Source organism: Falco punctatus (genome assembly GCF_963210335.1).
Source record: "Falco punctatus genome assembly, chromosome: 18".
Lineage (NCBI taxonomy): Eukaryota > Metazoa > Chordata > Aves > Falconiformes > Falconidae > Falco > Falco punctatus.
In genome coordinates, this window is record NC_137598.1 from 1,453,755 (window position 1) to 1,468,021 (window position 14,267).

A 14,267-nucleotide genomic window follows, 5' to 3' on the forward strand; every position below is an offset into this window, starting at 1 on the left:
GACAACTTGTTGGCAGATAATGCAGCCAATGAACCACCAGAAGAGCTTTGCAAGGAACTTCAGCGTCACAGAATGTCTTTGGTCTGAGACCTGCTGACGGACTAGCAGGATCAGGGTTTGGTATTCCCATCTTGGGATACACGAGAGGCACACCAGCTCGCTCCTGCCAAGCATGGAGGTCCTGTATTTTCAAACACTAGGTATAGTATTTGAAAACAGTATTTCTACCTTTGGGCAAGTTTAATGGCTCACGTTCCTGCAACAAGCTCTGCTGCCTCTACCAACACCCAAAGTGGAACAAGATGATGATTTCTTTGTGTTAACACCTGGTAGGAGATATATTTTTTACAAGCTCCAATCCTCCTGATCACCTCTCTCTCCCTGAAACAGATGTGTTCAACTTACTGCCATGGGCAGCTCTGACAACTGCTGAAGGGAAAGACCAGAGGAGGTTTTTCTTCTTTCCTTTCATCCTTTCACCCATCAAGGATGGCAGCTTGTTTACTGTGAAAACTCAACGTGCAACTATCACGCACGGTGCTTCCTGTGTACGCTCTGCTTCCTGTTTGTTGGAGTCTTTAATGCAAGGACCATGAAACTGTGACAGTAAATCCATCAGCACTCAGGGATATAATTAATGCCCAAACCAGTTTCTCCCAGCTGACTGGGCTTCTAGGCTAAGGCACTGCTTCCCAGTGCTTTAAGAGGCACAGGAGGAAGGCTTGATGGTTAAACAAAGCTTGTCTCTGGGATGTCCTCTCCTTCTGGTACCTGCATTTGCCCGGATACATCACCATGATCAAAAATGAGCTCCACCGCGCTCGCTGACTCCTGATGGCTCCTTCCCAGACTCAACACTCTCATGGAAAGATCCAGCTGAGAGCGACCCAGACTGCAGGGGAATTGCTTCAGTAGCCTGGAACCAAATTCGAGCCTAACCAAAGCTCCTGGCCATGCTGGACCTCGCAGAGCTGCGTGGGTCTGAAGCTGGGAACGTTCTGTCCAGACCTGGACAGGACCCAAAACACACATGGGGACCAACGAGTGCTTTGTAGGAATATAAATACACTCTAAATGGCAAAGGACAGTTTCCAGACCTTGAGACCTAGCTATTCCAGTTACCACCCTATTTTTCTCCTGCAATTGAAATCCAACATGTTTTTGTTTTTTTGTCTGCACCATTTCATGAGCCCCAAATACACTCGTTTCCATCACACAATAAATAACCGGTCTCTCCCACAAGTCTAGCCATTTACAAGTGTGTTGCTGCACCCATGGCACCAGGGAAGCTGGCCCTACACCAGCTTTAGGAATATCCCCGAACACTCGCCGGGGTGGCCCCACAAGCCAGGTGTCAATCCGCATTATAGAAGGGCCTGAGCCATGTGTCCACCTCACCCGGGTCCCTGCGCTACCGGCTCTTCCACAGCTCCTCCACATCAGGAGATCCCAGTTGTCCTGGGGAGATCCCAAACCTTCCCCACCTGTAGAAGAACCAGGTCTCTTATCCCGCTGCTAGAAGAAAAGCTCAGTGGGAAGTAGGACAGTGCTGTGTAACCTGGGGCCTGGTGAACACAGGTCGGAAAGTTTCACAGATGCTGGAAAGATGAGTCCTGTCTGCACTCAGCAAGCTTCATAACCCTGCTCCGCAACCTGCAGCTGCCCGGCCCAAGCACAGCCAGGGCCAGGTGGGCAGGGAGACCCCAGCTGGGAGGTGTTTTCTGTTTCAAATGAGCCCCTTCCCCACACAGGAATGGGCAAGGGGAGCAGCGTGCGTCACCCTGCCCGCACCCCGCATGGGGCTGAGCCCGTAACCCACCCCCTGGAGCCCCCCTGCCCCCAGCCCCAGGCACCTACCTCCTCCAACTCATCCTTGGCATCCAGAAGAGTGGAGACCAGCAACTTCCCTCCTCCTCCTGCTGCTCCCCCCTTCCCCTTCTGCATCTCCATGGCTGGGGGAGGGGAGGAGAGGGAGGAGGGCAGCCCCTATCCAGGGGGATTGGCCTGAGAGGAGCCCCCCCTTTTCGCTTGGTAAGCCCCCCCACCCAGCTCTTCCTCCTGGGAGGATGGGGAGAGGGGTGTTTATGGGAAATACCCCCCCCCCCCTCCGGGGCACCCCCCGCTCCAGCAATGGGAAGCAATGGGGTGGAGGGGACAGGGGCACCCCCGCCTGCTCCTCAGGGGGGGCTTGCCCCTGGACGGGGGGGTACAGGGGGCTGCCTCCCCTTAGCAGGGGTGGAGGGGCTGCTCTTTGACTGGGGCAGGCCTGGGGCCTGCGGCCTGGCGCCCTGCTGTGCTATGGGGCAGCCCTAGGGGAGGGGGGCTCTGGAGAGACCCCGGGGGGGGGGGAGCTGTGGGGGTGCCGGCGCGGGGAGGGGGTCCCCGTCGGCCGCGCCAGAGGAGGCCTGTGGCGAGGGTGGCCCCCGGGGGAGGCCTGTGGGGAGGCGGTCCCGGGGGTCCCCGCCGCGGGGGGCGGGGGGCGCCGGGGGTGTGACAGGCCCCCCGGCGCGGGACGGGGCAGGGCGGGGCGGGGGGGGCTCCACCGGGCGGGGGTCTCGGTGCCGGGGGGGAGGGGAGCGGCGGCTCCGCACCCCCCGCCCAGCGCCGCGACCGGAAGTCACCGGGAGAGGGACAGGAGGGCCCGGGGGGAAGAGGAAGCGCCAGGCGGCCGGAAGCACCCGCCCCTCGCGTCTGCTGTCCAATGACAGCAGAGATACTGCTCGGAGTGACAGGACGGGGAGCTGGGCGGGAGGCGGGGCCGCCACGGGCTCCTCGGCCAATGGGATGACGGGGGCGGGTCGGAGCTGGAGGGATGCTCCGCCCTCGCGCTCCCCGAGGCGCCGCGCGTGGCCGGGGACCCCCGGGAGTCCTGGGGTCGGGCATGGCCGAGACCCCCCGAACCCTCCCGAGAGCCCCCCTGGCCGGGCACGGCCAGGCCCCCCCGGCACCCCCCGACCCCCCCGGATCGGTCATGACCAGGACCCCTGAGCCCCCCGCGGGGCGTGCATCACCGGGACCCCCCCAACCCTCCCCGTTGGGTAGCCCCCTGCCCTGGGGACCACCCCAGCCCCCTGCCCCGGGGACCCCCCACCCCAGCCCTGGGGACCCCCCCACCCCCTGCCCTGGGGACCTCCCCAGACCCCGCCCCGGGACCCCCCCCCAACCCCTGCCCTGGGTAATCCCCCTGCCGCGGGGAATGCCCCTGCCTCGGTGACACCCCCCCGCCCCCTGCCCAGGGGATCCCGCCCCCACGGCCCTGGGACCCCCCCCAACCCCTTGCCCTGGCGCCCCCCCCAGCCCCCCGCCCCGCGGACCCACCACCTCCTGTCCCCACTGCTACCCCGCTGCCCGGTCCCGGCTCCTTTGGCCCCGCAGACTCCCCGGACCCGCCCCCTCCCCCCCCCGGGGTGCCCCGTCTTGCCAAGCCCCGCCCCCCCCCCCCCCCCCCAAGCGCGCTTGGGCCCCTGTGAAGCTGCTGCTACACGGGGAGACCCCCGATACCACCCAGAACGCCAGTGAGACCAGGCGGTGTGGGGGGACCCCGGGGGGGGGGCCAGGGGGGGACCCCAGGACCCCACTGAGACCCACGGCGAATGCGTACACACCAGCTTTATTACAAAAATTAGAGCTCTAGTGCCCCCCTCCCCGGGGGTCCGCACTGTCCCCGGCCCCCCGTGTCCCCCCTGCCCCCCCCCCGGTGCCAGGGCCAGGCCATAGGGCTGCTGGGACACGGGGGCCCCCCCCGCAGCTTTCGGGGTTCAGCTCGTGGGGGGCGGTGCCGTGGGGGGCATGCCTGGCCCCCCTGGCCGCTGGCGGGGACCACCAGCCTGGCCCCGGTCTGGGGGGGCTGTGGGGGTGGTGTCGGGCTTAGCCCCAGGGGGCTGGGGGGGGAGTTAACCCCCCGGGGGGGTCAGCCCCGGGTGCTGCTCCCGCGCTCCCCCAGCAGCCAGTAGGTCCTCACCTTCCCCTTGCCCTGCGGAGAGAGGGGGCGGGGGGCTGGGGGGGGCATTGCTCCAGGGGTCAGGGTGTGGGGGGGCACCCATTGCCCCAGGGGTCGGGGTTGGGGGGGGGGGAGGGCATTGCCCCAGGGGTCGGGGTGCGGAGGGGTCCATGACTTAGGGGGTCGGGGTACAGGGAGGTGGGAGACATTGCCCCAGGGTTTGGGGTGCGGGGGGGGGGCACTGTCCCAGGGGTCGGGGTGCGGGGGGGCAGCCATTGCCCCTGGGGTGGGGGTGCGGGGGGGGCCACTGTGGGGCTGTGGGATGAGGATGCTGAGGGGACCCCACTGGGGCAGCCATTGGGGGGGGGCTGGAGCTCACCTTCATCTCCACGTCCCCCCGCAGCTCCAGCTCGAAGCAGCCGAACTCCTCCAGCACCGCCTTGGTCACCGCCGAGATGTGGATCTTCAGGGCTGGTGGGGGGGGTGTCCCATCAGCACCCATGGGTGCCCAGCCCACCCCCACAGCACCCATGGGTGCCCAGCCCAGCCCCCACAGGTGCCCAGCCCAGCGCCCACAGCACCCATGGGTGCCCCAGCACCTTCCCCGTTGGACTCCATGCGCGAGGCCGTGTTCACCGTGTCCCCGAAGAGGCAGTACCGGGGCATCTTGAGACCCACGACGCCAGCACAGACGGGTCCTGTGGGACACCCAGTGAGCCCCCCACCCCAGGCTGACCCAGCCCCCTTGCTGGGGGCTCCCATCCCCATGGCCCCACTGTCCCCCTGGGTGCTGATGTCCCCTCCCCATCCTTGGGGTCCGTGAGAGGGCTGGGTGTCCCCCCAGCCCCAGGGACTGCCCTGTCCCCCCATCTTTGCTGGTCCACATGGGTGCTGTGTCCCCCCACCCATGAGCCCGTGTGGGTGCCATGTCCCCATCCCCTGTGACCCATACATGGGTGCCATGTCCCTGTCCCCATCCCTGCTGACCCATGTGGGTGCCATGTCCCCATCCCTGTCCCCACTCACCCATGGGGTGCCATGTCCCTGTCCCCATGGACCCATGTGGGTGCCACGTCCCTGTCCCCACTGACCTGTGGGGTGCCCCATCCCCACCCCCATCCCCAGTGACCCCACCATGTCCCCGTCCCCACTGACCTGTGGGGTGCCCCGTCCCCACCCCCATCCCCAGTGACCCCACCATGTCCCCGTCCCCACTGACCTGTGGGGTGCCCCATCCCCACCCCTGTCCCCAGTGACCCACCATGTCCCCGTCCCCACTGACCCGTGTGGATGCCGATGCGCAGCTTGAGCTGCTGCTGCGGCCGGTGGCGGATGCGGAAGGAGCGGACGGCGTCCAGCAGCGCCAGCGCCATGCGGGCCACCTCACGCGCATGCAGCTTCCCGTTGCGCACCGGCAGCCCCGACACCACCATGTAGGCGTCCCCGATCGTCTCCACCTGCGACACACCATGGGTGCTGGGTGCTGACACCGTCGCTGGGGTGCCTGGCGTGACCCGTGGTGCATGCCTGTTCATGCGTGTTCATGTATGTTCTGGCATGTGCTCACTTTGTAGACGTCGAAGTTGTCGATGATGGCGTCGAAGCAGGTGTAGAGGTCGTTGAGCAGCGTCACCACCTGCATGGGGGTGCTCTCGGCCGACAGCGCCGTGAAACCCACGATGTCACTGAAGTAGATGGTGACGCTGTCGAAAGCCTCCGCCTGCACCGTCTCCCCCCGCTTCAGCTGCTCCGCCACTGAGCTGGGGGACGGGGGGGGGGGTTATGGGGGGGGCACAGCCCCCCAACCCCTCCTGAAGGCAGGGACTTCCCAGCCTCCAGCTATGCCAGGGGGTCCTGGGGGTCTCCAGCCATCTGAGGACCCCCAGCTCTGAGCCATGATGGGGGGCCGGGGTAGTCCCTGGTCCCTCTGAGGACCCCCACCCCTACACATGCTGGGGGTCTGGGGTCATCCCTGCCTCCTTTAGGTACCCCAAGCCCCAAAAAGCCATGACACAGGGAACTGGGGGGTCTCCAGCCCTCCAAGCACTCCTTGCCATGAAGCATGTTGGGGGGTCCCTAGGGTCCCTGGCCCCTTCAGGCACCTGGAGCCATGCACCAGTCTGGGGGGGTCCCCAGCCCCTCCAAACACCCCCAGTCCCAAGGAACATGGAGATCCTTGGTGTCTCCAGCCCCTCCAAGCACCCCCAGCCCCAAGCAACATGGGAGCCCTTGGGGTCCCCAGCCCCTCCAAGCACCCCCAGCCATGCAGGGCATCCACGGGGGACCCCAGCCTGGGGCAGGCAGGGGATGCCAGTGTGGTGCCCAGCAGTAAGGGGGTGCACAGGGGCCGGGGCCCCCCCAGTGCTTACTGGGGCAGGATTTGGTAGAGGAGAGCCTCAGCCTTGCGTTTCTCCTCCAGGTAGGCTTGGGTTCGCTCCTCCACCAGCTCCTCCAGGTTGTTGGCGTACTGCTCCATGCGCGACAGCAGGTTGTCCAGGATGTTGCTGCTGCTCTCCCTGCAGGCAGGGGTGAGCACCCATCCAGGGACCTTTTTCGGGGTCACCCATTGCCCACAGGGCTGGGGGAGCCAGAGGTACCTGTTGAACTTGCGGAGCTGGACCTTGATCTGGTTGAAGTCAGGGCGCTCCAGCACGTCCTCAGCCCAGCAGTGCTGCATCAGCTGGCCCAGCTCTTCCATGTGGCACCCCACGTTGGCCGAGGGGCGGAAGCTGGGGCGCTCCCCGCTCTTCACCCGCTCAATGATCTCTGTGGGTCCAAGCACCCATCAGTGAGGCCAACAACCCATCAGCTGGTCCAAGCACCCATCAGCAGGTCCAAGCACCCATCACAGCAGGTCCAAGCACCCATCAGTGAGGCCAACAACCCATCAGCTGGTCCAAGCACCCATCTAGCGAGGCCAACAACCCATCAGCTGGTCCAACAACCCACCAGCTGGTCCAAGCACTTGTCAGATGGTCCAATAAGTCATCAGCAGGGCTAAGCACCCATCAGAACAGGTCCAAGCACCCATCAACTGGACCAAGAATCCAGCAGCAGGTCTAAGCATCCATTGACACCAGTTTCAAGCACCCATCACCAACAGGTCCGAGCACCCATCACCATCACCAACAGGTCCGAGCACCCATCGCCAGCAGGTCCAAGCACCCATCATCAACTCGTTCAAGCACCCATCATCAACTCGTCCAAGCACCCATCAACTGGTCCCTGGCACCATCACCCTGGCCCTCCCCCCCACCTTTAGGGCTCAGGTCGAGCCCCTCCACGTAGAAGACGCCGTTGCGCAGGGCAATCTCTTGCAGGATGATGCCGAAGCTGTAAACGTCGCCCTTCTGCGTGCCGCGGGCCGGCGGTGACTCCATCCGCAGCAGCTCGGGCGCCGTCCACAGCTTCTCTGTGGCAACAGGGAGGGGGCTGAGGCCGGGCAGGGACCCCAGGCAGGGGCGGGGTGGGGGGATGGGCAGGTTGCTCACTGGCGAAGAGCGCGTGGGAGTCCTCGCCATCGGGGGCTACGCGGAAGCTCTCCAACCCATAGTCCGTGATCTTCAGCACGAAGCGGCTGTCCACCACACAGTTGGAGGACTTGAGGTTCCCGTGGGAGACGATGACCCCGTTGTGCAGGAACTGCATGCCCTGGCAGGATGGAGAGCCATCAGACCCACTGCTCCCCTGCCATGGGAATGGGGACCCCTGTGGGAACCATCTCGTTACCTTGACGATGTCATGGGTGAGGGAATAGCGGAACATCCAGTCCAGCGTGATGCTCTCATTCTCCAAGATGTCCTGGGGACATGAGGGTCACCTTGCTGTCCTCCCACCAGGGATGGTCCAGGGATGGGGGACAGCACCCATCTGCCCGCTGCGAGCAGCCCCGACACCGGGTGATGGGCACCGTGTGGCCCCAACGATGGGTGATGGGCACTGTGCGGCCCTGAGGCTGGGTGATGGGCACCGTGCAGCCCCGATGATGGGTGATGAGCACTGTGCAGCCCCAACACTGGGAGATGGGCACTGGAGGGAGCGGCTCCAGCCCCAGACGGCTGCCAGGGACCAGGACCCTGCCGGTACCTGGAGGCTCCCGCGCGGGCAGTACTCCGTCAGGATGCAGATGTTTGGGGGGTCGGTGCAGGCGCCGATGAAGCGGGTCAGATGCTCATTCTGGACATCCCGCATCTAAGCCGGGAGCAGGGTGTGGGACCAGGCTCACGTCACCCCCCACCCCAGCCAGGGGACACCCGGCTGGGCACCCCCACCCCACCGCGTGATGCCAAACCGGGCGCCACCTACATGCTTCAGCTCAAACAAGACCTTGCGCGTCAGCTCGATGCGCTTGCGGTTGAGGTGCTTCACAGCCACGAGGTTGCCCTGGGGAGACACGGGGTGATGGGTGCCTGGTGGGGTGGTGGGTGCCCAGTGGGGTGGTGGGTGCCCACCCCTGCTCCCGCACCCCCATACCTTGTAATACGCCGTCTTGGCGTAGACCTGGAACTGTCCCTCCATGGTCATCAGCGAGCCGTAGTTGGAGCCCCTCTGGGGAAAGGGACACGGGGTGAGCCCTGCACCAGGTCCCTGCCTCCGGAGCGGGGCTGGGGATGGGCTGGGTGCCCACCAGGGAGAGGGTGAGCTTGCTGCCGGCGCTCCGGAGGTGTTTCTCCAAGCTGCTCATCTGCACGTCCTCCCACTGGACACGCCACAGCTCGGCCGCCAGCTCCTTCTCCAGTTGCAGCTTCCTGCACCGGGAGGGCAGGGTGAGACCCCCCGCCTGTGTCCCCCCACCTCTGGGGACAGCAGCGCAGCCTTGGGGTCACCCTCCCTGACCCCGGCACCCCCACCTGTAGATGAAGAAGGAGGTGACGGTGATGGCCAGGAGGATCAGGCTGACCACGAGGGACAGGACCTCCAGGGTGGACAGGTTGGCTGCACAGCAAGAGGAGGGTGGTGAGGGGCCAGTGGGTGCCCAGGGTGGGGGGTCTCGTGTTGTGTCCCCCCCCCCTGCCATCACTGCTCACCTTTGCGGCACAGCGGGTCGCTGTTATCGAAGCCACAGGGGGGGACGTCAGAGGGGACCACGTTCCCCGGCCAGTGGATCTCACGCCCTGGCACCATCTCAATCTTCTTGGTGGTGCCATTGTAGTTGGCCACGATCTTGGGGAGGGGGGGCAAGAAATGGGTGGGAGGGAGCTCCCAGCTGCCCCATGGGACCAGCTGCCCCCGCAGTGGGGCTCACCTGGAAGTCCCCCAGCACTGGGTCCATGTCCCACAGGGAGTAGTCGCTCTCCCGGTCTCCATTCTCATCGATCTTCAGGAAGCCGGTGACACCTGGGGACAGAGGGTGAGTGGCTGCCAGGGTAGGGGGGACCCTGGGGACCCCAGTCCATGGGTGGGGGCTCCAAACCCAACGGATCATCCTCCCAAGGGGGTTGGTGGGTGGCACCCAGCTGGGACGGGGACGGGGCTCACCATAGAAGGTGCGGTTCCACATCTGGCGGGTGATGGCGGAGGCGTTGGTGATGGAGCCTCCCCGCTCCAGCGTCTCGGTGACGGCCTGGGCATAGAGCAGCACCCCGTCGTGGAAGGCAGCCGCGATGAAGTTCATCTGGTGGCACCGAGATGGCTCGGGGATGGGGCACAGCCTGGGGTCCCTGTCCCCTTGTCCCCAGCAGCCCTAGGTCATCCCACAGCTCCTTGTCCCCAGCAGCCTCAGCTCCATCCCACATCCCCTTGTCCCTGTCCCCATCTCCATCCCATGTCCCTTAGCAGCTCCATCTCCATCCTGTGTCCCCCAGCAGCTCCAGCTCCATCCCGTGTCCCCAGCTCCATTCCATGTCCCCTTGTCCCCAGCTCAACCCTGTGTCCCCTTGTTCCTTTGTCCCCAGCACCACCCCAGGCCCCCAGCAGCCCCAGCTCCCCCCCGTGCCCCACAGCCTTCCTGGCTCCATCCCACCGTGTCCCACCAAATCATCTTTCATGGAGAAGTTGAAGTGGGTGAGCGCCTCATCCTTCAGCCGCGCCAGGAAGGGCCGGTACTCGGGGTTCTCGGGCTCCTTGTAGGTGATGATGGTGACAGCCTGGGGGGGACAGCGGCTGGCAGCGGGGCCAGGGACCCTGCCCACTCCAGGGGACCGGGGGTCCCACACTGGGCACGGGGCAGGGCCCCGGCACCATTGATCCCGTTCCCTTCCTCCTTGGGGGTCACCAGCAGCTGGGAGCTAGGGGGGGGGCACGGGGGTGCTCCGGCACCCACCGCAGCCCCGCTCCCCGTGGGGGGCACGCACATGGGGGTTAGTGCCTGCGCAAACGCACACACGTGCATGGTGGGTGCCTGCGCACATGCACGTGTGGGTGGGTGCCCGTGCATGCACACACAGGGGTGGGAGCCCAGGCACATGCGCATGTGTGTGTGGTGGGTGCTCAGGCACATGCACACACACGTATGTGCCTGTGCACACAGACATGTGGGTGGGAGCCCAGGCACATGCACACACACGTGTGGTGGATGCCTGTGCACATGCATGCGTGGGTGGGAGCCTGTGCACATGCACAGACGTGTGCAGTGGGTGCCTGTGCACATACACATGTGGGTGCACTGGGTGCCCGTGCACATGCACATGCGTGGGTGGGAGCCCGTGCACATGCACACGCGTGTGCGGTGGGTGCCAGCGCAGAGCCCCGGCTCACCTCGAAGGCCTGCCGGGCACTGGCGTCGTGGCGGTCCCCCCGCCTCCACGGCTGCTGGGGCTCGGGGAAGCGGCGGCCCTGCAGGCTGGCCCCGAAGATGTCGATGTAGAAGAAGGCGTAGTCGCCGCGGGTCAGCCCTTCGCGCCCCGCCTGCAGCATCAGCTCCCGCAGCGTGGCCGGGGCGCAGCACACGTACACGACTGCGCAGGGTGAGACAGCTCGTGGCACCCCGGGACCCCCCTGTCCCTGGGAGACCCCCGAGACCCTCAGCATCCCGAGGGTCCCTGCTTGACGTGGGAGGTGACACGCGGTGGGGTCATGCTGCTGAGTGGGTGGAGGGTGGCCAAGTGGGGTGCTGGGGAGCTGGGGGGTCCCGACCCCCTCTGCCTGCCCCCCTGCCCCCCCCGTGCCCTGCCCGCCTCTGCCCTCCAACACAGGCGCCAGGCCCAGGTTTCCTGTTTTCCCGACTCCGTTTCCTCCTCCCTGTGGCCCAGATCCCGGCAGAGATTGACTCGGCGGCACGGTGGCCCCGGTGGGTGCTGCCACCCCACTGCCATGGTCCCCTTCAGCAGGGGGTCACGGTGCCGGTGGGGTCCCGGGGTGCTGCCCAGCATGGGACGCAGCCGTGCCACCCACCAGGACCCTGGGGCCTCAAAGCAGCACCCACCCGGGGTGAGCAGCAAGGTGGCGAGGCTGGGGGTGCCAGAGGCTACCCACCCAGTGCCAGCCCCACCGACACCCACTCCCCTGGTGCCACCCGGGATGGCTCTGATGGGGACGGGGACGGAGCCAGCCTGGGCCAACCGCACAGAGGGGACCGGGGCAGGTGGCCCCGCTCAGCAGCTCCTGGTGGGGCATGACACAGGGTGGGGGGCTGGGGGGTGTCAGGGTGCAGGATGGGGCAGCACATGCATGATGTGTGTGTGGTTATGCAGCATTCCTGTGTACAGTCGTGCAGAGCCATGCACACCCATGTACAACTGTGCTGAGCCACGCACATCCGTGTACAGCTGTGCAGAGCCATGCTGAGCCGTGCAAACTCCTGTAAAGTCATGCAGAGCCGTGCTGAGCCATGCACACCCGTGTACAGCTGTGCAGAACCGTGCTGAGCCGTGCACACCCGTGTAAAGTCATGCAGAGCTGTGCTGAGCCTTGCACACTCCTGTAAAGTCATGCAGAGCCGTGCTGAGCCATGCACACCCGTGTACAGCTGTGCAGAGCCGTGCTGAGCTGTGCACACTCCTGTAAAGTCATGCAGAGCCGTGCTGAGCCATGCACACCCGTGTACAGCTGTGCAGAGCCGTGCTGAGCTGTGCACACTCCTGTAAAGTCATGCAGAGCCGTGCTGAGCCATGCACACCCGTGTACAGCTGTGCAGAGCTGTGCTGAGCCATGCACACCCGTGTAAAGTCATGCAGAGCCGTGCTGAGCCATGCACACCCATGTAAAGTTTTGAACAGCTGTGCTCAGCTGTGTACCGCTATGAACACCCGTGCACTGCCATGCACACCCGCGTGGAGCCGTGTAGAGCTGTGCGAACCCGGGCACACGTGGGCACAGCCGTACGCACCCATGCCCAGCCGTGCAGAGCCATGCTCACCCGCGTGGAGCCGTGCAGAGCCGCGCACAGCCATGCCCACCCATGCACTGCCCCGGCACCCCACCACCGCCACCCCGGTCCCTCTCCCCGTGCCAGCCCGCGGCAGGACCCCCCCCCGTCGGTGCGTCCCGTCCCCCCCCAGCACTCACTCCGTCCCTTCTGCTTGATCTCCTGGATGATGAAGGAGAAGTTGCCGCCGTCGCGGAAGACGACATCCATGACGGTGAGGTTGCGCAGGGTGGGCAGCTGGACGTACAGCCCCTCGGCGGCGAAGAAGTACGGCCGGTCGTCCACTTTCTCATCCCAGTAAACCAGTAAAGCCCGACGGGTCCAATTGAAACGCCGATGGAGCTGCACACCCAGTTCACCCAGTTTACGGTGACTGGGACCAGCACGGGTGGTCAACCCGAATTGCTCTTGCTTGTCGTCAAAGCCGTGGGCTTCGGCACCCGCTGTCACCAGTGGAAGCCGCCAGTGGCTTGTAAAGCGGGCTACTGGGGCCGCCGTGTAGACGCACCCGGGTCCCAAAAATGCAGCGGGGTGATGAGCGAGCTGGAGGTCAACAGCGGCCAACGGCGCAGCCATTTCAGAGCAAACACCGTGCCGATCCTCGCTGCTACCGAAAACCCACCGGAGGGTAAAGCCCGGTAATAAATCGGCTCGGGCATTAACGGTGGCGGCGGCCAAGCGCACCGCTGGTCCCACTCGTGGCCAAGCCCACGGGTAGGTGAGGTTGTGTTCGGGTAACACGACAGCTAAAGTCAACGCGGTCGTCCCCGCTGTCGCCGCCACCGTCACCGCACCGCAGAGCAGGGCCAGCACCGCCAGCATCGCCCACGGAGAGTGGCTTCTCCCCCGTGACAGGGCTGAGCCCTGAGCCCTTCCTCCCCCCCCCCCCCCCCAGTGACACAAAGGGCCGTTAGCATCCACACCGAGCTTAACTCCTTCCTTCCCGCCGGGAGGGAGGATGGGGCCGCCCGGTGGTGGGTGGGGATATCCCCACTCGTGGGATGTGGGATGGCAGGGTGGCACCGGGAGTGGGTGGCCATGGTAGCCACGATATGCCGGACGGGGATGGCACCGGGAGCAGGTGACAGGGTTGCACCGGGAGTGGGTGGCCACAGTAGCCACAACACACTGGGACAGGGGTGGCATCAGGAGTGGGTGGCCACAGTAGCCACGACATGCCAGACAGGGCTGGCACCAGGAGTAGGTGGCCACGGTAGCCATGACATGCCAGAAAAGGGTGGCACAAGGAGTGGGTGGCCATGGTAGCCACGACACGCCAGGACAGGGGTGGCACTGGGAGTGAGTGGCCACGGTAGCCACGACACGCCAGGATGGGGGTGGCACGCCGTCCCGGCATGTCGTGGCTACCGTGGTCACCTACTCCCGGTGCCACCTCCCGCTACATGGTCACCAGTGGGGGGCTGAGACCTGACAAACTCATCAGTGCACAACAAACACCCTGGACCCCATCGCATCCCTATGGAGCCCACCAGGCTTCAGCCCCCGGGTGGGGGGGTTCCATGGGGGGCTCGGCCACTCCTCACCCCTCCCCACGCCCCGTGGGACCTCCTGCCCCATGTCACCATCACAGCAGCCCCATGGGAACGGGGAGGTTACCCTGGATAGAAGCTGCTCCGGGGGCTGCGTGGCTCCTGGGAGCGCTCGGGGGAGACGCGTGGATCCAGAGACAGGCTCAGCGCTTGGGGACATGCATGGGTTTGGGGACACGCGTGGGTTTGGGGACACGCGTGGTGCTCCCCCCCCGGCATATTCCCATGCTGGGGACAAGCACAGCGTTTGGCAACACGCGTGGCGCTCCCCCTCCACGACACACACAGTGCAGTGGGGACACACGTGGCTCCTGGGGACACGTGTGACCCCGGCCATCCCGGGACACTTCTGACATACCGTACCCTGCTGTGCCGGGCAAAGCTGGAAAAGGTCAGTCTCTCCGGAGAGGATCATTAGGAAACACCAGAGGCGGCGGTAAAAATTAAAGTTATTAATGAAGGCGCTAATTAA

At 65.3% G+C, this 14,267-nt stretch overlaps 2 protein-coding genes across 3 annotated transcripts in view; both read right to left on the reverse strand.

The window, feature by feature from the left end:
• The window catches only part of INTS3 (integrator complex subunit 3), a 43,172-nt gene extending 40,300 nt beyond the window's left edge, over window positions 1–2,872 (reverse strand). Inside the window, exon 1 of the mRNA XM_080368716.1 lies at window positions 1,858–2,872. Coding sequence (XP_080224842.1) covers window positions 1,858–1,950 — 93 coding nt within the window. The 5' untranslated portion in view covers window positions 1,951–2,872. The remainder of the gene's footprint in view (window positions 1–1,857) is intronic.
• Window positions 2,873–3,611: 739 nt separating this feature from the next.
• On the reverse strand, window positions 3,612–13,110 carry NPR1 (natriuretic peptide receptor 1). Of its 2 annotated transcripts, XM_080368584.1 has the most exons (21): window positions 12,386–13,108; window positions 10,637–10,836; window positions 9,913–10,026; window positions 9,419–9,554; window positions 9,186–9,277; window positions 8,968–9,103; window positions 8,791–8,875; window positions 8,568–8,688; window positions 8,414–8,488; window positions 8,246–8,323; window positions 8,027–8,131; window positions 7,670–7,741; window positions 7,432–7,591; window positions 7,197–7,352; window positions 6,538–6,706; window positions 6,310–6,456; window positions 5,508–5,700; window positions 5,223–5,397; window positions 4,540–4,638; window positions 4,320–4,411; window positions 3,614–3,973 (listed from the first exon to the last, which is right to left on the reverse strand). In XM_080368584.1, the coding sequence occupies exons 1-21, from the start codon at window positions 13,065–13,067 to the stop codon at window positions 3,911–3,913; spliced, it is 3,150 nt and encodes a 1,049-aa protein (XP_080224710.1). In that variant the 5' UTR covers window positions 13,068–13,108; the 3' UTR covers window positions 3,614–3,910. The 2 variants fall into 2 exon arrangements, with proteins under 2 accessions (XP_080224709.1, XP_080224710.1); XM_080368583.1 differs by having other exon boundaries at window positions 3,612–3,973; window positions 8,246–8,488; window positions 12,386–13,110.
• Between the last annotated feature and the right edge of the window lie 1,157 nt (window positions 13,111–14,267).